General features: G+C 34.5%; 1 protein-coding gene across 1 annotated transcript in view; it reads left to right on the forward strand.

Moving 5' to 3' along the window:
- The window catches only part of RFWD2 (ring finger and WD repeat domain 2, E3 ubiquitin protein ligase), a 227,116-nt gene that overhangs the window by 102,687 nt on the left and 99,955 nt on the right, over positions 1-24,474 (forward strand). Inside the window, exons 10-11 of the mRNA XM_008582996.1 lie at positions 3,919-3,976; positions 23,259-23,373. Of these exons, the coding sequence (XP_008581218.1) occupies positions 3,919-3,976; positions 23,259-23,373 (173 nt within the window). The remainder of the gene's footprint in view (positions 1-3,918; positions 3,977-23,258; positions 23,374-24,474) is intronic.

A 24,474-nucleotide genomic window follows, 5' to 3' on the forward strand; every position in this document is an offset into this window, starting at 1 on the left:
TGACTAATGAAATGTGATAATAAAATGTGATAATACATTTAAAGAAATGAGAATAATGTCTGGCCCATAGTGAGGACTCAATAGATGTTAGCTGCTGCAATTATTGTTATTGTCATATGAGTCACATGGATTTTGGATGATTTGTTTGATTACTGTATCAAATTTTAAAGGCTATGTGGAATTAAAAAAATGAACTTGAAGACTGATTTCTAGTATCTCTGGAGTCATCTGAAAAATTGGGGCCACAATAAATTTGGTTATTTAGCAAATGGAATTTACCATTAATTTGAAATTCAATTAAAAATTATTAAAGTATTAAAAATTTATGTCACAGTTTTTTCAGGTTACTTGTTACTTAGCATGTTTTGTTTTGGGGGTTCAATAATTATATGTAAAATACAGGAAAGGAATAGGTTTTCTCTGTTTAATAAACCCCATATAATTTATTAAATGTGTGCATTTATTTTTCTCTGTCTTAAGTTTATAATAAAAAAAAAGTGATAGCAGTTAGTCTAACTTCATGTATATGGCTTTTTTTGTGTCCATTCAATTCCCATATTTATTTTAAAATCTCACATTTATTGTCTTTATGTTCAGCCAAAAATGATCTTAATGTGCTTTATTTGGGACATAGATTTAAAAATTCTCTTTATAATTTAATTAATGTTGTATTTACTAATTTTAATACCTCATCCTTTTTTCAAATAAAAATCCAATCTAAAATTAGTAAACCTATTATTTTTACCAAGACGAACCAGTTTTCTCTTAGCTACCTATTCATTATAGGTATACCTTATATGTGAAATTGACTTAGAATCTGTCTTCTAATTACAAAGCATATCTTTGCTTTTGGAAATTTAAAAACAAAAAAAGGAGAGTAGTTGTATGATATTTGGTTGTGTAACTGAATGTCCATTGTACCTCAGCTTAAGAGGTACATTGTATCTTGGATTAAGAGCTGCATTGTTTTCATTTATGTTTTTAGCTAAGCTTCTCATTTTCATCAGCAAGAGCATTAGGGAATTATTTTATTATCTTATTTTTCTCAACTTTATTAAAATATATTATTCCTAACTCAGTTTTAGTTACCACCCTGAAAATTTTTTCTTTCCCTTGCTATTTTTTTGATGTCTTTATTAAATTTTTATACCTTCTGTAACTTTATTGACATTCATTTCAAACAATTGATGATTCTGTCTCATTTATAGGTTGCTGTTTTTCACATTTCTCTCTACTATATGAAGTGGCAGGATTTTCCCATTCTTCAATTTGAGATCATAAATTGCCTGGGGAGCATAGCATGATCATTAATTGTGGACCCTGGAACCTGACTGCTTGGGTTTGAATCCAACTCTCTAGTTTCCTAACATTGTTACCTTGGGCTCAATACAAGGGTACTTCAAAAAGTTTGTGGAAAAATAGAATTAAAAGATAATACAAATCTTCAAAAATGAACTTTTGGAAGTAACCTTGTATATAATCTGTCAGTGCCTGAGTTTCCTCACTTGAGAAATGAGAATGATAATAGTAGCTACCTTAGAGCTGTGAAATGTAAGTTACTTAGGTTAGTGCCTAGTGCACAGTAAATGCTTGATAAATGGTACTGTTGATATTGTTGTTATCATAGATAAATCAAGTGGTGAGAAGTAGTATAGCATCCGAATCAAGATGCACCCAGCCCTGTCAGTGCTTTCTAATATTCTCTTCTAATTTATTTTTTAAAAAAGCAGAATTAAAGGGTTTTATTTTTTAAATTTCTTCTGTTGCAGTCTGCATGCATTATAAATTTTTCTTAGTGAATAAAATTGAGACCTAATATAAAATAAAAACTCCATAGTTATGATTAATAAAATACCATTTAAAAGCTATAATTTCAGTATCTTCAACAAATTTGATGAGTATTTTTTAAGCATATTTGAAATGTAGTATTATTACTATTATACACACAGATATCAATATCGTTGTTCAGGCTTGCAGTCAAAGAATTCTGAATCATAAAACCATAAAAAATATCGTAGCTAGAAATTGCTCTGTTCTGTTGGCCTCTTAATATGCAACTACACAGTTTTATTAATGTCATGCAAATTTTAGAGGATTGGGTTTCATTAGTAAAAGGAATAGAGAAATATTTGAATGTATGTCATGTGCACATTATTAGCCCTATTAGTCCCTGGCTGGAGTACACTGAAATAGCTTGTGATCTTGTTATATCAGTGCATGACTCTGTAGGGAAGGTGAGCATTGGTTATATTTCATCAAAAGAGACCCATTACAAGAGTGGATGAATTCTTCCATTTATATTATTTATATTGTAAGTCCTTTAAAGGCTCTTTCTTGTATAATTGAGTTTTATAATAGACCAGTTAAGAACATAATGAATTAAGACCTATTAATATGTGTTGCTTTTTTAAAAAAGACAGCTCTGAGGACAGTTTCCTGTAATTTATTATGTTTTTGAAAATGCGAGGTTTTATTTTATTGACTAATTTTGTTAAAAATAGGAACTTAAGGGCCGAGCCCGTGGCACACTCGGGAGAGTGCGGCGCTGGGAGCGCAGCGATGCTCCCGCTGTGGGTTCTGATCCTATATGGGAATGGCTGGTGCGCTCGCTGGGTGAGCGCCGTGTGGGCGACATCACACCAAGGGTTGCGATCATCCCCTTACCGGTCACGAAAAAGACAAAAAAAAAAAAATAGGAACTTAAATTTATTGAATGTTTACCATATTTTGGCATCATACTGAGAACTTTACATGCATTATCTCATTTAAATCTCACACCACTCTCACTGTCTTCATCATTTAATAGACTGGGAAACTAGAGGTCAAATAAGATTAGCTGTTAAGGGGTAAAATTCAAACTCTGTAGTCTTAAGAGTACTTCTCATATTCTAGAATCTTTGAGGTTATTTTAATACTAAAGTAATTCATGATTTTGTGTATTTTTGTAGTTAACAATTCTAATTATTACTCTCAATTGCTTAAATTTCATTAGGGTAGACAAGAACATCAACATGTTTATAGTAGAACAAAGAAAGGATGATATATAAAAAGCAAATAACTCACTTTATCATGGTTGGTATATATGTCATGCAATTTGCAGTTGTTGATAGTTTTTATATTCTAATTTACTTTAAAGATGGGAGGGAGATAGGAGAGATGAAATGGTAAGAGAGAGGAAGAAAAAGATAGTCTGGACTTCTGGAGGTTTTTCTAGGGTTAGGTAGGAGAATGTACAGAGGACATAAATAACAAGAACCACTGCAGAAAGCAGATTATGTTGGGCCAGGGCAGAGGAAACCAGTACAATTTGGGGTTATGAAAGACAGATTATTGTTATTTTATCATTTATTCCATTTTGATAATTTTTTTTCACATGAGGCTTTATTACAACATTTTAGAACTGGAAGAGACTCCAGATAATCTAACAATAGCTAGTTTCCACTCACCGTATTTTACAGGCAAGGAAACTGAGTGACTAGAAGGTAATTGTCCAAGAGAACATGGTGTTTTAGTAGCAGAGCAGGGTCTGTTATCCATAACTTTTGATTGCATGCTTGTGCTCTTTTCCCAATACCCTCTTTTCCTTAAAGTTTCAAACAACTCATAAATCTATCTGAGAATGAAATAGAAGTAAAGAAATCTATGTAAACCCCTGCCTTCTGATTATTCCCTATTGACATTCTTTCTTGATGGGTGTTTGAAGTGTGATGGGGTGAAGAGGTAAATTGCTTAAATATTTGCAGAGTTTATGTTTATAGATTGTGTATTTGATTTCTAATTAAATTATTAGTGATAAATTTTTCTTTTGCTTAGAAATTTGAAACATTGGATTTATAAGTGACATATTTTAGATCTATTTTTTCTGTTGCCAAAATAATGTAAATACTAAAGTCATGTTTTTCTCTTTTCATTTTGCAGTAGTATTATTGATTCCACAGAATACAGCCAACCTCCAGGTTTCAGTGGCAGTTCTCAGGTAAATGATACATTTAACAGTATATTTTAGTGGTACCATTAGTATAATCACCTGAGTTGTCAAATCATAGATTAGTTTACTGAAATGTCCTGTCATAAAGACAGCTGCTTTGAATGCTGTTGTGTTGATTAGGACTTCAATAGCTCTGATGGATAATGGCAGAATCAACATTTATTTGGTTGTCAATGATAAGAGCTTAAAGTTTTTTTTAACTTACTGGTAAAATCAGACCTTGAAAGCAAGGAAATACTTTAGGAGGAAATTATGAATAATTAAGGCATTGTTTGTCTTAGAGATATGAAAGTTATAATTTATTGCTGAATTACCCATCATTATGTTGAAACATTAGCTTTTCTATGGAATGTAGACTACAGGCTTGAGTAAAAGAGACACTAGCTTTACCTTTTCAGATTCATCGTATGATTATTTTGAATTTTATTCTCTTTATCTTTGACTTGGGGATGCTGATATTTGTCAAACCAAGTTTTAGGCTTGATGTTTTTTCTTAACTTTTTATTTTGAAATAATTTCAGACTTAGAGAAAAGTTATAAGAATACTAAAAAGAATTCCTTCATGTTCTTCATCCAGATTATTCAAACACTAACATTTTATCCCATTTGTTTATCATTCACATTCGGTCTTTCTTTTATGTATATATGCATATAATTTTTTTCTTTGGATTGCTTGTGAGGTTCAGGCATGTGTTTCTTTACTCTTAAATATTTCAGGGTATATTTCCTTAAAAACAAGGTTATTGCCTATGTAATAACAATATAATTATTTTTAAATTCAAGAAGTTAATATTGATACAATGCTATTATCTAATCCCTAGATCTTATTCAGATTTACAAATTGTCTTAATATTATCCTTTATAGTAAAAAGAAAAAAATGAGGTGTGCTTTTAATGCGCATTCCTTTGTATTTTCACTTTATGTGGAAAAAACAGTGCCGTTATTTTTGTTAAAGTGGAAAATAAATTCTTTTGGGTCATATTACTTTTCTTTATTTTATTTTAATTTTTCCAAAACATGGCTGACTTCCTCTCTTACTTTTAGTGGTAGTTTATGTGACTGCTCTCTCTGTTATCTTGATGTGCATGCCTGCATTTGGCCTATTCTTTTTTTATAGTAAGTTCACAGATGGGTTTGTATCTGTTTCTAAACAGCCATGAAAACGCCAGATTCAGGTGTTGGATTTTTGTTTGTTTGCTTTTTGTTTTTTAAGAAGTTACATTGGGTTGTATCAGGAGAAGCTTTAAAGGCTTGAATTGAAATACACCCTGAGAACTTGAGAGTTCAGAGAGAACAGCAGTCCTTGAATCTGGAAACTGGCTTGACATTCATAGCTAGGTCTAGATGTTCTCCTTTAGAACATAATTTCACAGAACATCATCAGACAAGGCCACTTTATGAATATGATAAAGTGAAACAAAAAACAAGATCACTCTATAAACTTTATCACATAAAAAAATAAAGTCACTGTACAAACCACAAAAATACCAAACACACCCCTATCCTGACTGCTGAGTGATTGATAGTTCTTTACCAGTCACAACTTTAGCTTCATTGTAGTCTTCTGTTTTTCAAGGTAAGATTTATTAACATACTCATAATATTAGTCCCATTTGACAATATCTAACCCACAGTGAAGCCACACTTCCTTGAATCCTCCCTCAACTTATTTAACATGAGCTCAAATCCTGTAAGTTGTTTCTAATACTCTCTGAGACACCTCTTACTTACCTCTAGTGTGCCATCTTCATTGCAATGAGCAATAAATTAAACTTTTTCAACTACAGATGTGTTCTTATTAATCTGGCTAGAAGGCATTGGTAAACTCTAGATAGAGGAAGAAAAGGTTTCCTAGGTTACCATTTATATAACATTGCTTTGGAATTTCTAGCAAATCCCATGAGCTAGAAAACAGGAGAAATTGAATCTGGAGGAAGAAGAAAAGCAATTAGAATAGGTTTTTTTTTTTGTATTTTAGAATATCTTACTATTATGTATTACGTAGTGAAGGAGACTTCTGGTTTGAGATAGTGCACTGAGACAATGTGTTAATATCTCCCTGATCCCCACCCACAAGAAATCTTACTCATATTGCTGTCCTCATATCAAAAACTTGGAAGAATTTATAGATAATTAAAAAAAACACTTAGCAAGGCTGGCTAGTTAGCTCAGTTGGTTAGAGTGTTGTGTTGATAAATAACACCAAGGTCAAGGGTTGGGATCCCTGTCCTGGCCAGCTGCCAAATAAAAAAAAATGAACACATATTCTCTGAGAAGTTCTAGGCAGAGGGAACAACAAGGAAATAAGCCCTGAGGTAGGAGCATGCCTGGCATAGTCCAGAAGTCCATTGTAGCTGGAGAGGAGTGAACAAGAGAGAGAAAGGTAGACGATGTATAAAAATAACAGAACACTTATGCCTGGCTTTCTTAGGCCACTCTAAGGACTTCGAATTTTTTTTTTTCTTATTGAAATGTATTAAGCTTTGACCAATAGGTATTTGTCTCACTTTATATTTTGCATCCAAAGATGCACATTGTAGTAGTCCTTGGAGCATTTAGAAAAATGGATTGATTCTAAAACAGGACAAATTGTGCCATCTGCGTTCTCTGAATCAAAACCCCAAATAAATGTAAAATCTGGAAGAGAGTAGATTAACGACTTCTCTGAATACCTTTTCCCAGATGCATTTACAAACTATTCCAAAAATAATACTAGTGAAAACATTACGTATCAAAAGTTTATGGAATGCAGTTAGCTTTGTACTAAAATTCATAACAGTAAATGCTTTCATCTTTAGATAAGAGTGAAAATAAATGAACTAGGCATTCACCTCAGGAGGCTACATTACCATAAGATAGTAACTGTAGAAAGACACGTTTTACAAAAAGCCCATATGCAACATAAATTGAAATTAGCAATTATGATGCTGAGTAGATTAAAAAAATTAAGGCAGTGCTGATGTATACTAAAAAAACAAAAGCAGTCTTGATGAAATGTGTAGTTTTCAAGAAAAATATAAAATATTAAAACAGATTAAAGCAATTTGGATAGACCAATAGCCATAATTATTAATTTTAGTGGGATTCCAAGAAAAAAAAATTCCAACAACATTTGTAAGCGTGATTCAGAGGTAAATGATGAGGGCATTTATTCCATTAGCTGTTAAAATGTGCTCTAAGACTCCTGTTAGAAAAGGAGAAGAACAAATATTAAAAATCCAGCCAAAAAGTAATTAATAATTTAATCTGTGGTAAAGGTGGTTCACGCAGATCAGTGTTGAAACATTTTGTTGGGATAACTGGGTAAAACAATTCGATGGAAATTTAGCTTCTTTTTCTGTCATTTACTGAAAGAGACCAGATAGCTAAATAATGACTGAAGTTCCAACCAAACTATAGAAATTAAGAAAGAAACCTGCATATGAGAAAGCACTACAAACAAAATTTATACCCCAGTTCGGAAAGATATTGTAAGTATGGTAGGTAAATGACTTAATCATTTCAAAATACAAAAAGCTTTGATACTGATCTCCTCTTTTTAATGAAAGCACCAAATATAGTAAGAAAAATTGGTGAAGGACATGGTTCAAAGGTGAAAATTCACATTCAGCTCACATAAGAAATGACACTCAATTTCTTTAATAATAAAAGCATAATATGAAGCAATATATGATACCAAAGAAGTCATCTAATACTTATGGCTAGAATCAAAGGGATGTTTCAAAATAGTAAGTGCTCTTAGGTACAGTGTGGGTTGGGGGAAGGAGGATAAGTGGAAGGATGGAGGGAGAGGGAGAGCTGAGTTGGTAGTCTTCCAGGAAGACAACTTGGCAGTATATGCATATTGCAAATGCTAAAAGCATTTGGTTTGGTAATTATATACCAAATGTGGCATTTATTGTAAGGAATGATTCAAAGTATTAGGTAAAGATTATATACCAGTATTAATTATATAAGCAAAAATTCTGGAAAAATAAACATGCCTTGCCATAATAGAATGGTTATAGAAATTATGCTACAACTATAGGATGGATTACTTTACTGTTCTTAAAAATAATGTTTAAATAATTGAGAAATAGTTGAAATTGAATTGAAAAGCAAGTGAAGCCACAAACATGTGGTCTTTATATAGTTATTTTATACTTCCAAATTTCTGTAATTGCCTATTGATTTTGCTTTAGAATTTTTATATAGCTATAGTACAATTACCAAAATTAGGAAATTAACATTGATATAGTATAAAGTAAGAGAACTTTTACCACTAATGTCCTTTACAGAAAAAGAAAAAAAAAAATTCTTGGTCCAGAAGCAATTCAGAATCACTTGTTTCATTTCTTTACCATGTCTCTTTAACCTCCTCTGAACTGGTATAGTTACTCAGTCTTTAATGAGATTGATTTTTTGAAAAGTATTAAGTTTATTTTATAGGATGTTCCTCAATTTGAGTTCAATATTTCCTTATGCCTAGATTCAGATTATTCACTTTTGACAGGAATACAACAGAAGTGATGTGTCCTTAGTTTGTCATATCTGAAGGCATGTGATACCTCTTTTGTTTTAGTGTTGGTAATATTACTTTGATCACTTGATTAAGGTGATGTCTGCCAGATTTCTCAACTATAAAGTCACCATTTTCTCCCCTTTGAGCATCTGAAATTACTTGAAATAATTGTTAATATAGTGGTTGCCCAAATGATAATTTTCATTTCTACATTTATTAATTGGCCCTTCTCTTTGTTTATATCATTGTGGAAACATGGATTCTTAATATATTCTTCTAATTTTGAAATCCTTGTATTAGCTCTATTTAGCTCTAGTAGTTTCTGAGAAATTTCTACCTAAAAAACTCATGTGATCTGCAAATGGAGACATTTTTTACCTATTCTTTTTTCCCTGTCTCCCCTTTCTCTCACCTTCTTTATCTTTTCTCCTCTCTCCTCTGCTCCCTGCCCTTCCCTTCCCTTCCCACTTCCTCTCTTACCTCTGATCTACTGTGATTTAGCTCTACATTTTGGTAGATGCCCTTTATCAAGTTGAGGAAGCTTTCTTTTATTCCTAATTTGTCGAGAATTTTTAACATAAATGGGTGTTGAATTTTGTTAAATGCATTTTCTGTATGTCTCAAAATAATTATGTGGTTATTCTTTATTCTGCCATTATGATGATTGCATTGATTGTTTTTCTATTATAACAAACTTGAATTCTTAAACTAGATTTCTTTTTGGTCCAGATGAATTATTCTTTTTATGTATTGTTAGATTTGATTTGCTAATATTTTGTTCTGGGTGTTTGTGTTAATGAAGGCTATTCTCTTTCAATATCCTTGTTCGATTTAGGAACATAAAATGGAAAGTGTTTTCTCTCTCCTTTTTTTTTTTTTTTTTTTTCCCCCTTTTTTTCTTTTTTCGTGTCCGGCAACGGATCGCAACCCTCAGTGTCGCGCCCGTACCGGACCAGGACCGGCAACGGGATCGCAACCCTCGGTGTTGCGCCCACACCGCGCTCAGCCAGTGAGCGGGAACCGGTCTGTATGTGGGATCCGAACCCTCGGCGGGAGCGCCACCGCACTCCCAAGTGGTGCACTGTAGCAGTGCGCCACCGGGCCGGCCCGAAAGTGTTTTCTCTTTTTTTCTGAAAGAGTTTGTGTAAGATTGATGTTATTTTTTTTCTTAAATGTTTGGTAGAATTCTCAAGTGAAACTTTCTGGTCTTGAAGTTTTTGGTGTGTTTGTGGAGGAGTGTTATAGAATGAATTCATTTTTCTTTATTAGATAGAGGGACATTCTCAATTTCAACTTCTGGCAAATTTGTGTTTTATTTTTCAAGGAATTTGTTTCAGCTGTTGTCAAATGAGTTATATAAATGTATTCAGATTTTCTCATTTTCCTCTGACAAAACACTGTTCCTCTCTACTCATACAACACTTCTTACATCAGCTGTGTGGGTTATTTCTACACCAAGCAATTCTTCAACCTGCCAGACATCATCTGGGTGTCCTGTGATTTAATACAACTCTGACACTGTCCATGTGGAGTTAGTGTCAAAAGATCCCACAAAGATAAGGGCTCAGTTCCAGAAGACTGCTCCTACTCCAGATGCCAATCCCAAGTCTGGGCCCCCCCATGTTACTGACTGACTGGCTGTGAATTGGGAGTTCCCATGACCCCTTTTTTCTGTTTGATAATTTGCTAGAATGGGTCACAGAACTCAGCGAAACACTTTACTTACATTTACCAGTTTGTTATAAATAGGATGCAACTCAGGAACAGACAGATTGAAGAGAGATATAGAGGGGAGTGAAGGTATAGAGGGGAGTGGTTCATTGAACTTCCATGCCCTCTTAATGCATACTCTCCCAATACCTCATTACTTTCACCAGCCTGAAAGCTCATCCAATCTAGTTATATAAGAGTTTTTATAGAGCTTAATCTCCAGGCCACAACCCCTTCCTCAAGGTTGGTGTGTGGGGCTGAAAGTTCCAACCCTATATTCCCTTTGTCTTTCTGGTCACAAACTCTGTCCTGAGGCTGTCTGGGCCCCTACCCTAAGTTACCTCATTAGCATAAACTCAGGTATACTCAAAAAGAACTTGCTATGAATAATAAAATAAACTCCTGTCCACTCAGGAAATTCCAATTGTTTTAGGATCTGTGTGTGCCAGGAACCTAGGACAGACTCAATTTTTGTTTTTTGTTTTTTGTTTTTTTTTAAAAGATGACCAGTAAGGGGATCTCAACCCTTGGCTTGGTGTTGTCAGCACCACGCTCAGCCAGTGAGCAAACCGGCCATCCCTATAATATGGGATCCGAACCCGTGGCCTTGGTGTTATCAGCACCGCACTCTACTGAGTGAGCCACGGGCCGGCCCACAATTTTTGTTTTTATACTCTTAATGTATGTAGGGATATCTCCTCTTTCATTCTTGAGACTGATTTCTTTTTTTTTTTCCTTCAATTGTATAAGTGTTTATTATTTTTTCCCCTTGTTTTAATAAACTTTCATTTTTTGTTTTCTCTTTATTTTCTTGTTCTACTTAGATATACTTAGCATATATTTTTTGCTGCTTTAGCTGAAACTTTAAGGTGTTCATTTTAGACCTTCCTTATATAAATGTTTAAAGCTGTTTTTCCTCTCTAAACACTGCTTTAGTTGTATAGTATGAAATTTGATGTGTTGTTTTTTCTTTATTCTTGAATTTGAAATTTTCAAAATTTCCCATGTTGTTTGTTTCATCCTTGACCCATGAATAGTTTAGAAATGTGTTTTGTCCATTCAGTATGATATTAGCTATGGGTTTGGCATATATGGCCTTGATTGTGTTGAGGTACATTCCTTCTGTGTATAATTTCTTGAGTATTTTTATCATGAAAGGGGTGTTGGATTTTGTCATGTACTTTTCCTGCATCTATTGAAATGATCATATGTTCTTTTCCTTCTTTCTGTTGATGCGTTGTATCACATTTATAGATTTGCGATGTTATACCATCCTTTTATCCCTGGGATGAATCCCACTTGATTGTGGTGAATGATATTTTTGATGTGTTGTTGGGTTCTGTTTGCTAGTATTTTGTTGAGGATCTTTGCATCTGTGTTTATTAGGGATATCGGTATGTAGTTTTCTTTTGTTCTTGTATCGTTTTCCAGTTTTGGTATGAGGTTAATGTTTGCCCCCCAGAATGAGTTTAGAGGTGTTATCTCCTCTTCAATTTTTTTGGAAGAGTTTGAAAAGAATTGGGATGAGTTTTTCTTTAAGTATTTGGTAGACTTTGTCAGTAAAGCCATCTGGTCCTGGATTTTCTTTGTCGGGAGACTTTTTGTTTCTGCTTCAGTCTTACTGGTCGGATTAGGTGTTCTAGTTCTTCATGATTCAACCTTGGTAAATTGTGTGTATCCAGGAATTTATGCATTTCTTCTAGGTTTTCCAGTTTGTTTACATATAGTTGTTCATAGCAGTCTCTTATGATCCTTTGTATTTCCATGGTATCAGTTGTAATGTCTCCTTTTTCATTCCTGATTTTATTCATTTTAGTTTTTTCTCTCTTCTTCATTAGTCTAGCTAAAAGTTTATTGATTTTTGTTTATCTTTTCAAAGAACTCTGTTTCATTGATCTTTTGTATTTTTTCATTTCTAATTCATTTATTTCTGCTCTGCTCTTTGTTATTTTTCTACTTCTACTGATTTGGGGTTTCTTTGTTCTTGTTTTTCCACTTCCTTGAGGTGTAATATTAGGTGGTTTATTTGAAGTCTTTGTTCTTTTTTGATGTAAGCATTTTTTGCTATAAACTTCACTCTTAGAACTGCTTTTGCTGTATCCTGTAGGTTCTGGTATATTGTGTTTTCATTTTCATTTCTCTCCTGGAATTATTTAATTTCCTTTTTGATTTCTTCTTTGACCCATTTGTTATTTAGGAGCATGTTTAATTTCCATGTATTCATAAGGTTTCTAGTGTCCCTTTTGTTGTTGATTTCCAGTTTTATTCAATTGTGGTCAAAGTAGTTTATATAATTTCAGTTTTTTAAAATTTGTTGAGTCTTTTTTTGTGACCTAACATATGGTCCATTTCAGATCACAAAACATATTCCATGTGCTGCTTAGAAGAGTATGTATTCTGTATCTGTTGGATGAAGTGTACTCTAAATGTTCATTAGGTCTGGTTGGCCCAGAATAGAGATTAATTCTGATGTTTCTTGTTTAATTTTCTGTCTGAATGATCTGTCCTTTGCTGAAAGTGGGGTAATGAAGTCCCCCACTATTATTGTATTGTGGCGTTTATCTCTTCTGTTAGGTCCAGTAGAATTGCTTTATGTAACTGGTTGCTCCAAAGCTGGGTGCGACTATATTTAGGATTGTATTGTCTTGTTGAATAGACTCCTTTTTCATTATGCAATGGCTTTCCTTACCTTTTTTAACTTTCCTTGGCTTGAAGTCTATTTTAACTGTGATAAGTATGGCTACTACAGCTCATTTGTGATTTCCGTTTGTAGGAAATATCTTTTTCCATCCCTTCACTTTCAGTCAGTGTGGGTATTTATAAGTGAGTTTCTTGTAGGTGGCATATTGTTGGTTCCTGTTTTATAATCCATTTGAGCCACATTATGTCTTTTAATTGCAGCATTTAATTTGTTTACATTTAGTGTTATTATTGGTACATAGGGACTTGTTACTGCCATTTTGTTGTTTCTTTTTAAGTTGTTTTGTAGATCCTTTTTCCCATTTTTCCAGTCTTACTATCTTCCTTTGTGGTTAAGTGTTTTTTTCCTCTCTATATGTTCTGATTTGTCAATATGTATTTTTAGTATGTCTCATAAGTTTTTGTGTTACAGTTACCATGAGGATTAACAAAACACTTGGTGTAGTTACAACAGATTCTTTTAGACTAATAACTACTTTAGTATCTAAGAAGAAAGGAAAGAAACAAAGTCAACTCTATGCTTTAGTGTTATTCTCCCTCCATTTTTTGATATTTTGTTCTAAGTTACACATTTTAATATTGCCTATCTCTTATATGGTTGTTGTACATGTTATTGTCTTGTTAGGTTTGTCCTTTAGTCTTCATATAAAAGATATAAATTGTTTATTCACCACCTTTACAGCATTGGAGTATTCTGAGGTTATTTGTTGCTTATTTTACTAATGAGTTATATATCTTCATATGTTTTTGTGCTACTTGTTAGTGTTGTCATCTTTCAGGTTAAAGAATTCCCTTTAGCATTTCTTGTAAAGCAGGTCTAGTGTTGATGAATTCCCTTAGCTTTTGTTTCTCTGGGAAAGACTATTTCTCCTTCATATTTGAATGTTAGTTTTGCTGGAAACAGAATTCTTGGCTGACAGTCTTTTTCCTTCCACACGTTGAATATATCATCCATTCTCTTCTGGCATATAGAGTTTTTACTGAGAAATCCATTTGAGAGCCTTATTGGGGCTCCATTGAATATTATTTGTTTCTTTTCTTGTGTTGCTTTCAGTTTTCTTTCTTGTCTTTGGTTTTTAATAATTTGATTATGATATGTCTTGGAGTGTTCCTCTTTGGATTGAGTTTGATTAGTCATCTCTGGGCTTCCTTTATCTGGATCCTATCATCTTTCTCCATATTTGTGATATTTTCAGTCATTTTTTGCTTGAGTATGCTTTGTAGGTCACATGGTTTTTCTACTCTTTCGGGTATGACAGTTAACATGGAGGATATTTCACTTGAGGGAGTCCCATATTAGCTATATTTCTGTTTCATTTTTTTCTTATTCTTTTTTCTTTTTGCTCCTCTGATGGGATAATTTCCTGTGTTCTCTCTTTGAGCTCACTGATTGTCTCCTGTATTTGATTAAGTCTGCTGTTGGAGCTTTCTATTGAGTTTTTTAGCTCAGATAATGTATTCTGTATTTCTAGATTTTTTTTTTAAAGAATTGATTCTATCCCTTTGTCAAGTTTCTCCTCTCCTCCCAAATTCTTTTCCAGTTATTATTTAATTTTATATCTGTATATTCTTGTGACTCCCTGAACATACTTTAGAGGGTTATTCTGCATTCTCTGTCAGACATTTCATAGATCTGCAGTTTGTCTGAGTCTTTTGCTGGTACTTTGGTTTTCTTTGGTGGCAACATATTTCTCTGTTCTTTCTTGAATTTTGTTTCTTTATGGTGATGCCTGGGCATTTGAGGACTCTGCTGCCTCTTCTAGGTTTTATAGGTGTTTTTTAATGGTGATAGATCTTTACTGGTTAATACTAGAATTTTGTGTCTGGTCTGTGGTGTTTTTTCATTCTGTGGTGCATTAATACCTATCACCACCACTTAGACTCTGCACTGGAACTAATGTGCTGTTCTGTTCTTAATTCCTGAATCGGAAGAACTTCATGTGGGACCTGAACTTGAGGTCTGTGCTTGAGCTTAATTGCTGTCTTGCTGCTGATTCTGTGGGTAATGCTTTTTGTGAAGATAGAATTTTAATTGTTGGCATTTTAATCACTTCTGGGTGTAGTGAGGTCACCATAGATACTACTGGGCAGTGTGGAAATTTTGGTTTGGGACTGAATCTCTACTATGGATGCACCCCCTGTAGTTCTGTCATCCCAACTGATCTCCACTGAAACCAGCTGACCATACTACACCCCACTGATCTCCCGGCAGGCCAGCTTTTCCCCTGCTCTCCTAATGCTTCCCATGGGGATAGCCATGCATGTGTCCTTTGCGATGACTCACCAACCTCTGGGTGACTTCTTTCTCTGGTTGATTGCATCCCCTCCTATGCAGGCCTGGGGGAACCCTGACAATGATTTTTCTGGTCTGTGGGCTGCTATGGTGTGTTCCAAAGCCCTCCTCTCCCCTGCAGTCTCCAAGCAAGTTCACATGAAGAGCACCACTGTGTCTTTTGCCAGCTTCTAGAGGCTAATCTCTGTGCTACAGCTACTGCCCAATCCCATACACAGGCTGTCTCAGAAGCATCTGGTGCTCAAAGTGATCAGAGCTGTCCCTACTCCCTCCTGCCTTGGACTGTGACTCCTTCATAAACACCCTCGTGCCATGGCCTGTGACTCCTTCATGAACATTGTGGGTTTCTCCTCTTCCCTCAAGCTCCTGTGGTCTGCGGGTGGTAGTCTTTGCTTTTTTTTTTCTTTTTAAGTGGACAAAGGATTTTAATATTATAAAGTCAACAGAGTCCTTATGTAAAATACATAAAACATGGCTGAACACCCTACCAGCACTCAATAGGTTAATATTTTCTCCTTTATCACATTTTTTTTTACCATTATACAATTTTTATTTTATTTTTTCAAATCAGGTTAATTACTATATTCATCATTATACAATGTAATCATTTTTTTGTGGCCCTGTACCAATTTCTTGCCAAACCCCTTCCCCTTCCACCTCCCCCACCTTTTTTAGTCTTGGTTCCATTCTCTTTCAAAGTTCAACAGACTATTGTGATTGTTGTATCTTTCTTTTTTGTTTTACTTTTTAAGTTTTCCTTTTTAAGTTCCTACTTATGAGTAAGGACATGTGGTATTTCTCTTTCTGTGCCTGGCTTATCTCACTTAACATAATTTTCTCTAAGTTCATCCGTGTTGCTGCACATGGCAGAATTTCATTCCCTTTTATGGCAGAGTAGTATTATATTGTACTATATAGTATTTTATATCACATTTTCTTTATGCAGTCATCTATTGATGGACATTTAGGTTGGTTCCAACTCTTAGCTGTTGTAAATAGAACTGCAGTAAACAAGGGAGTACAGGTATCCCTTTGAAATGACGATTTCCATTCCTTTGCGTATACACCCAGCAGTAGGATTGCTGGATCATATCACATTTCTATCTGTAGTCATTGGAGGAACCTCCATGTTGTTTTTCATAATGGCAACACTAATTTACAGTCCCACCAACTGTGTAGGAAGGTTCCCCTTTTCCACATTCTCACCAGCATTTGTTATTGTTTTTTTGTTAATGGCCAGTCTAAATGGCATGGGATGATGTCTTAGTGTGGTTTTGATTTGCATTTCCCTGATAATTAGTGATGTTGAGCATTTTTTCTTGTGTCTGTTGGTCATTCATATATCTTCCTTTGAGAAATGCCTGTCCAGCTCCTTTGTCCATTTTTTAATTGGATTATTTATTTATTTACTGTTAAGTTGTTTCAGTTCCTTGTGTGTTCTGGATACTAATCCCTTCTTGGATGCATAGTTTGCAAATATTTTCTCCCATTCTGTAGGTTGTTTTTCCGCTCTGTTTGCTGTGCAGAATCTTTTTATCTGATATAATCCCATTTGGTTTTTGTTGTTGTTGTTGCATGTGTTTTTGCACATGTTGCATGTGTTCTTGCATGTATTCATAAAGTCTTTTCTCAGTCCTACTTCCTGAAGTGTTCCCATTATGTTTTCTTTTAGTAGTTTTATAGTTTTGGGTCTTATATAAGTCTTTAATGGTTGTGAGTTGATTTTGGTATATGGTATGAGGTACAGGTTCAGTTTCCTTCTTTTACACATGGATGTACATTTTTCCCAGCACCGCTTACTGAAGAGGTGGTCCTTTCCCCAATATATGCTCCTGCTGCCATTGTCATATATCAGTTGGAGTAAGTATGTGGGTTGATATCTGGGTTCTCTATTCTGTTCCATTGGTCTGAGTGTCTGTTTTACTGCCAGTACCATGCTGTTTTGACTACTATAACTTTGTAGTGTAACTTGATGTCAGATAGTATAATTCCTCCAGCTTTATTTATTTTGCTCAGTTTTTTTTTCTTCTGCCTATTCAGGGTCTTTTATTGTTCCATATGAATGTTAGGATTGCTTTTTTTATTTCTGTGAAGAATGTCATTGGTATTTTGATGGAGACTGCATTGAATCTGTAGAGTGCTTTGTGTAGTATGGACATTTTCACAATGTTAACTCTTTTTTTTTTTCCCCTAAAGATGACCAGTACTGGGATCTTAACTCTTGACTTGTGTTGTCAGCACCATGCTCTCCCAAGTGAGCTATCAAACCCATGGCCTTGGTGTTATCAGCACCACACTCTCCTAAGTGAGCCACGGGCTGGCTCACAATGTTAACTCTTCCAATCAAAGAGCATGGAATATCTTTCCATCTTTTTGTGTACTCTTTAATTTCTGTCAGGATTGATTGGTAGTTCTCATTGTAGAGACCTTTTACCTCCTTGGTTGTTTGTTTCTAGGTATTTTATTTTTTTGATGAGGATTGTAAATGGGCTGACTTTCTTGATTCCCTTTTCTGCTAGTTTGTTGTTGGAGTATAAAAATGCTACTGATTTTTATGTATTCATTTTGTATCCTGCAACTTTACTGAATTTGTTTATCAACTCTAAGAGTTTAATTGTGAAGTCTTTAGGCTTTTCTATATATAGGATCGTGCCATCTGCAAACAGGGACAGTTTAACTTCATGTTTTCCAGTCAGGATTGTTGGTTCCTCGCCACCGGGGACCAACAACACAGGGCGGGAAGGGACCCCGGACCAGCCGGCGGTAACCTCTTGTGGGGCTGAGCGGGATGATGAGTGTCGCAGGCCCGATCCCCTCTGCGCTTCGGCCCCGGGGACAAAGAAAGAACACCGAGCCAGGAGAGCGGTCAAAGCCGGAACTCTGTTTATTACAGCAAGCAAGGGTTTTTATAAGGTACCAGGGGCGGGGGAGCTCTTATCCAATAGGGAGTTGACACACTGCTACCCGGGAGGAGGGGTGAGGACAGGGCAGGCAGGAAAAAAGTGCAGAGTCACCGTACCCCGGAAGTTAGTTCTTTTAAGTTTTGAGTTCTCTGCTTAGGTTTTGGTTTCCCAGAATCAGCCCGAAGCAAGTTTAAAATGGCTGAGGTACTTTCCCAAAATGGCTGGCGGCCCGGGCGTAGCCCAACACAGGATGCCATTTATTTCTTTCTCTTGCATGATGGCTCTGGCTAGTACTTCTAATACTATGTTAAATTGGAGTGGGCATCCTTGTCTTGCTTCTATTGTTAAGGATGATATTGGTTGGTGGGTTTCTTGTATATGACTTTTATTTTGTTGATATGCTTTCCTTCTATACCTAATTTCATGAGATTCTTTTTCATGAAAGGATGTTGAATATTGTCAAATTCTTTTCCTGTGTCCCTTGAGATAATCATATGGCTTTTGTCCTTCATTTTGTTCATGTGGTGTGTCATATTTCTTAACTTGTATATGTTGAACCATCCTTGGATAGATGTATACTATGAAATCTCGTTGTTTCAGTTCACCTTCTTCCAGTCTTACAAATTCATGGGGTGGAAATAAGTCAGAGTGAAACTTTGCTTAATTTCTGTGGTGATATGAGTAAGCTTTGGGGGTTAGTGAAAATATATACTTTTGTTCCATGTATTCCCTTGTTACTGTTATTCTAGGGCTTTCCCCTATCCACCTACAGGATCTTTGGCATTCATGATTTCAGGACAGGGTAGATACAGCCTCAAATATAGGGGTCATTACTCAGCTCTGAGGTTTCTGTTTATTTTTTAATAAATTATCTTAACGTAAAATATACATACAGGAACAAAACTCAAAAGGTACAAAAAGATATAATTGTACATAACCCCCCTTCCCCCCAAACTCTCATTACATTTTCTCTCTATCCTTCAGTCCTATATACACACAAAAGATACATAGTTTACGCTCTTGTACACCTTGATTTTTTTTCAATATCTTTGCTGTAGTTCTGTCTTGGTACATATAAAACAGCCTCCTTCTTTTTATCAGCTATAGTAACCATATCCTATTGATGCATATTTCAGGTCCTAATCTTAAGCTTTAACAAATAATGCTGTAGTGAATATCTCTGACCATACATCATTTTGCACACATATGAGTTTATCAATAGCATAAATTCTCGGAAGTGGAATTGCTGGGTCCAAGACTAATATTTTTAACTCTGAATTTTAAATCAGATCTTTGAGCCTCCTGGTTCTGAAGGTCCGCATTTCTCACTGTATCTCAGATGTTTTCCATTCTTATTTTGTTGAGTAGATTTTGTTGAGTAGATTTTTCACTGCCTTTTCCTTTCTCCTTCCCTTCTGGAATACCAATGATTTAGATGTTTGTGCACATATGGTTGTCTGTTCTCTCTCTTAGATTTTCTTCATTTCTTTAAATTCTTTTGTCTTGTCTTTTTGTCCGCTTGTGTTATTTCGAAAATACCATCTTTGAGATCAGAATTTCTTTCTTCTAACTTGCTCTATCCTGCCTTGGCTGTGCTTTTTATTTTGTTGAGTGAATCATTCTGTTCCAGGAGTTCTGCTACATACTTTTTAAAGGTATTAATCTCTAAATCTCCTCCCTGATATCCTGGATACTTTTTGTCATTTCATTGCGTTGTCTGAGTCTTCTTGAATCCCATGAAGTTTCCTTCAGATTGTTGCTCAGAATTCCTTTTCAGTCATTTCAAGGGTTTCTTCCTCTGTTTGGTCTGGTACTTGAGAATTACTATATTCCTTTGGTGGTATCATATTTTCTTATATTTTCATATTTCTAGTATCTACATTGATGTCTGGTCATCTGGTAGAGCAGTTGCTTCTTCTTTTACTCTGGAGTTGGGTTGAAGAGAGAGACTTCTTTTTCTAGTCTCCGTTGTTGACTCTCCTTGTGTCACTGCAGTTAAGTGGGTGGCCAGCTGCCTGTATGGTGGCTGTGGTAGACTGCCCATGTGAAAGTAGTGTTTTCAGCATGTTCCCACCTTCAGCCAAGTAGGGGATGCTGCCCTTGGCTCCTGCCTAGGGCCCTGGGTATGTTCCTACCTTCTGCTGGGTGGTGGGGGTTGCATACTGCTCCTGCCTAGGACACTGGGCACGCTCCTGCCTTCTGTCGGTTGGTGAGGACTGCCTGTTGCTTATCCTTGCTTTTAAATAGTTACAAATTGATTGTTTGGGAGGAGTGGCACTGGGAATTGTCCACCATCTTGATGATGTCACCTTGTCTCACCTTTTTAATTATGGCTTTTGATGAACAGAAGTTCTTAATTGTATGTCATGGAATTTATTATATGTTTTATAATTAGTGCTTTTTGTGTATCGTTTAAGAAATTCTTCCCTTTCTTGAGATCATAAACACATTATCCAGTTAACACAGAACATGGTCAATTTTTGTAAACATCTTATGTATTCCTGAGAAGAATGCATGTTTTTTAATTGAGTATAGTGTTTTGTGCGTAGGTATTAAACCAAACTTCTGTATTTGGGTGTGTGTATAGTAGTGTATCTCATATAATCTCTAGGTTGCTTTGGTGAGGTTCATCTCCCACCATGTTGGTGGATTTAACAGTATCTTTGGGAATTTTTGCTTTGTGTAGTTTTAAGGTTGTGTTATTACATATAGTTGGGTATGCAGTTGTTAAATTGAAACTTTTCTGTTTTGCGGTGTCTGTTTTTAATGTTCTTCATCTTTAGTCTGTTTTTTTCTTAGTATTATTTTTATGTTATTCCAATTTTTTAGTTTTTTTGTGTTTTAAGTGTTTCTTTGACAGATAGCATACAGTTTTATTTTTAAAAATTGCTCACTTTTAATTAGTGAGTTTCTATTTTTGTTTTTTATGAATACTTACGTAGTTTCACTCTTTTAATTCATGTGTGCAATTTTTCTCACTTTTAAAATTTTTATTTCTTAAATTTTTACCTTTTTTTAAACTACTCCTCTACTGGCTTGAATGTTACCTATTCTTTTACTACGCTTTCAGTAGTTATCCTTGAAATCTATTCACGTTTATCAACTAAACAGAGTCTATTCTTAATCAGTATCTTCTTCACCTTTTTGGACAATGTAAAAGGTCCAGATACAAACTTTTACTACTTCCTTGTGACTTATGTGATATTATTTGGTGTGTTTTTTATATAATAGTTAATAACAATATTTAGAATCATTTATTTCTTTTCTTGTTTTCTCATTCTCTTTTTCATTTTGTGTCTTAGACCTTCTAGTTTGTGTTAATGTGTTTTTCAAGTACACAATTTCAGAAATTCAGTTAGAAATGGTTCATTGGCAATAAACTTTGTTTTCATTTATGCAAAAATGCATTTTGTTTATCTTGTTGCGAGCTCGTTTTGTTGGGTCCTGAATTTTAGATTTAAATTATTTTCTCTCATTTGGGAGCATGGGGGTGGCAGCCAGCCAGTAGGCAGATTCCAGCCCTAGACTGTCATGTTACCAATATCACACTCTAACCAGCTGAGCTAACTGGCAGCCGTTTCTCTCAACTTTTTCAAGATAATTGAAGTCCATTGTGTTCTAGCTTCATTTACTGCTATTGAAAAGCATTTTGCCTGTTTAATTATTGTTCCAGTTACTAAATTATCTTTACTGTTGGTCTGATTTTAAGCTCTTCTTTTTGCTCTTGAACAAAAATACATCTTTGTCTTAGTGTATCTAATCGTGGATTTCTTTTTAATTATCTTACTTGATAGGAATAACATCTGTGTCTGTGTATTTATGTTTGTTTTCAATTCTGTAAGATTTTCAACCATCAACTATTCAGATATTCTTCCCTTACTGCCTTGCTCTCTGCTTCTGGGACTCTGGCCATATTTCAAACCATTTTTCTGTCTTTTATGCCTTTTATCCTCTCTTTCACTCTTTCTGTCTTCTTCCCTTTTATCCTTCATTCTTGGTTATTCTTTTAGGTATTTCTTCCAGTTTGCAAGTTCAGTTTTCAGCTTCCCCGCTTGTGGTGGTCCTCAGGCTTAATTCTCCAAATCTCAGTTCAAGTAGTTGTTCTTGTGTAGGTATTTGTCCACAAATAAGTATTGTCCTCCCCCTTTTCCCCCTCCCCTGTGCTGCTTTTATGTTTTGTTTACCATCACCCCTCTAAGTTCAGCCTCTTGTTTATCTGTTATGTTTTGTAAATTATCTTACTTTCTTTTGAGTCAGGCAGTGCTTTAAAATCTTCTTACCTCCCATCTGGTTTTATTAAAGCAAAGATGCACTATAGAGTGTGCACTTTAGTGCCATAGTACTTCTTACTTTATGCATTTGACATTGTGCTATAATTATTGATGAACATGTGTCATCGCAAGATCTCGTGTGTCTTATCTCTGTATCTATTTGTGTACCTCAAGCATAACAGAATAAACATTTACTTAAGAATCGTCTTATCCTTACAGTTGTAAATAAGCTGTTGGTAATATATATCTAGGATCATAGACCTTTTTTATAGGATGTGTATACTAACATATTTCAAGTTTGTTGCCTTTTGTCCATATTTGTCTGATTTTTTTCTGTTCTTCTAATGAATATGTCAAACTCCTTAGCATATATATATTACTGCCTCTTAATTGATCAATTGATGTTAACTTAAATAGATATTCCCTACAGTCAAATACTGTTTCTATAATTCAGAGGATGCAAGTCCACAATATAGGGATGATGAGAAATTAATTAGTTTTCTATTTGATAATGGTTTTGTAAGAATTTCTGGATATTAAGATTCCCAAAATTTTAAATTTTAGAATGGTACTTACAATGAATTTTATATTCATTTAATCTGGAGAGTAGAAAAACGTTTCTCATTTAAGTCTCGTAAAAGTGGCCTTTCGAACTTATTTTTTAAAATCATCTTTTTAGTTTTAATCATTCTGTGAATGAATTTGGTTTCTATTTTCACGTGAAAAGAAAAATTAGAAAATATGATCTATGAACTGTAGTTTTTCACTATTTGTAATCATTTTATTGTCATGAATTTTTGAAAGTAAGTGTGCAAGCATTTGGCTATTCTGTGCCAAAGAAGAGTATGGTTTATTCCGAGTTATGAATTTGTTTTCTTATTATCACCTTAGACAAAGAAACAGCCTTGGTATAACAGCACATTAGCATCAAGACGAAAACGGCTCACTGCTCATTTTGAAGACTTAGAGCAATGTTACTTTTCTACAAGGATGTCTCGTATCTCAGGTACATGTTCAGGACATCTCTTAAAATATCTCAAGTTCATATTTTATATCTAATTTGAGGTTTTCATGTTAGATTTATGGAAAGTCCTAGTTGCAAAGCAAAAGCATGTATTTTTGATGTAGTGTACCAGAGCATTAGAGATTCTCCAGATCTTAGAGATCTTAGAGAATATTGCTTTCCAATGTCTATTTTTGTTCTTGTTTAATTTGGAAAATTTTAAACTTTATATAGCAAGCTATATAAAGTTAAAAAAATCAGTCATGAATATGTAGCTAGCAAAAATAATTTTCATTCAGTTGCCTTCTATTCAACAATTGAGTTCTAAGTACTGTCCTCCGTGCTAAGAAAAACAAGATGAGAGAACTGTTTTTTGTTGTCAAGGACTGTTGTAAATCTAGTGGGGTAAAACAATAGGTAAATAATTCTATGTGATGTCATGTGTTATATAAATATGCAAAGTTTATTATGGGAATAGAGAATAATATCTACTAATATAACTGGGAGTGAAAAAGTCAGGCCACGTTGAAAATGGAGAGCTACAAGGGAATGATCATTGTAGGAATTTCAGAGGAGTTGTATTTGGGCTAAGCTAATATGAATTATCTCAAACAGGTAATTAGAAACGTGTTCATAGTAAAGAAAATAACATGCGAAGACATGAGTATGATAGCATAGGATATTTTTATTATGATAGAGAAATAATATAGTTCTGTCTCTTTTTGTTCTTCAGCCTTAAATGAAGACATTTATACCAACCCTATAGGGTTTTTAAAGGGTTATAGGTGATGTACGTAAAACACACTGCTTCATACATGTTGGGTGCTCAGTTAATTGATGTTATTAATGTACACCTGCACAAAATAAAGGCCACCAAGGAAAAAAATGTCTGATATTTTATTGGCTGTTAAAAACTGGACCTTGTTTTTTTCTTTAGTAAATGTGTTTACATTATAATCTATATAGTTCTTATATCCTTTAGGGAAATTTGCTTCAAACTTGATGGTGGAAGAAAAAAAGTATTAGATTTACATAGCATTTTCCTTAGGAAGACTAGGGAGAAGCCAAGATTTGTTTGTGTGTTTGAAATTAATGATAAATAGT

Source organism: Galeopterus variegatus, unplaced genomic scaffold (assembly GCF_000696425.1).
Source record: "Galeopterus variegatus unplaced genomic scaffold, G_variegatus-3.0.2 Scaffold2789, whole genome shotgun sequence".
Taxonomy (NCBI): domain Eukaryota; kingdom Metazoa; phylum Chordata; class Mammalia; order Dermoptera; family Cynocephalidae; genus Galeopterus; species Galeopterus variegatus.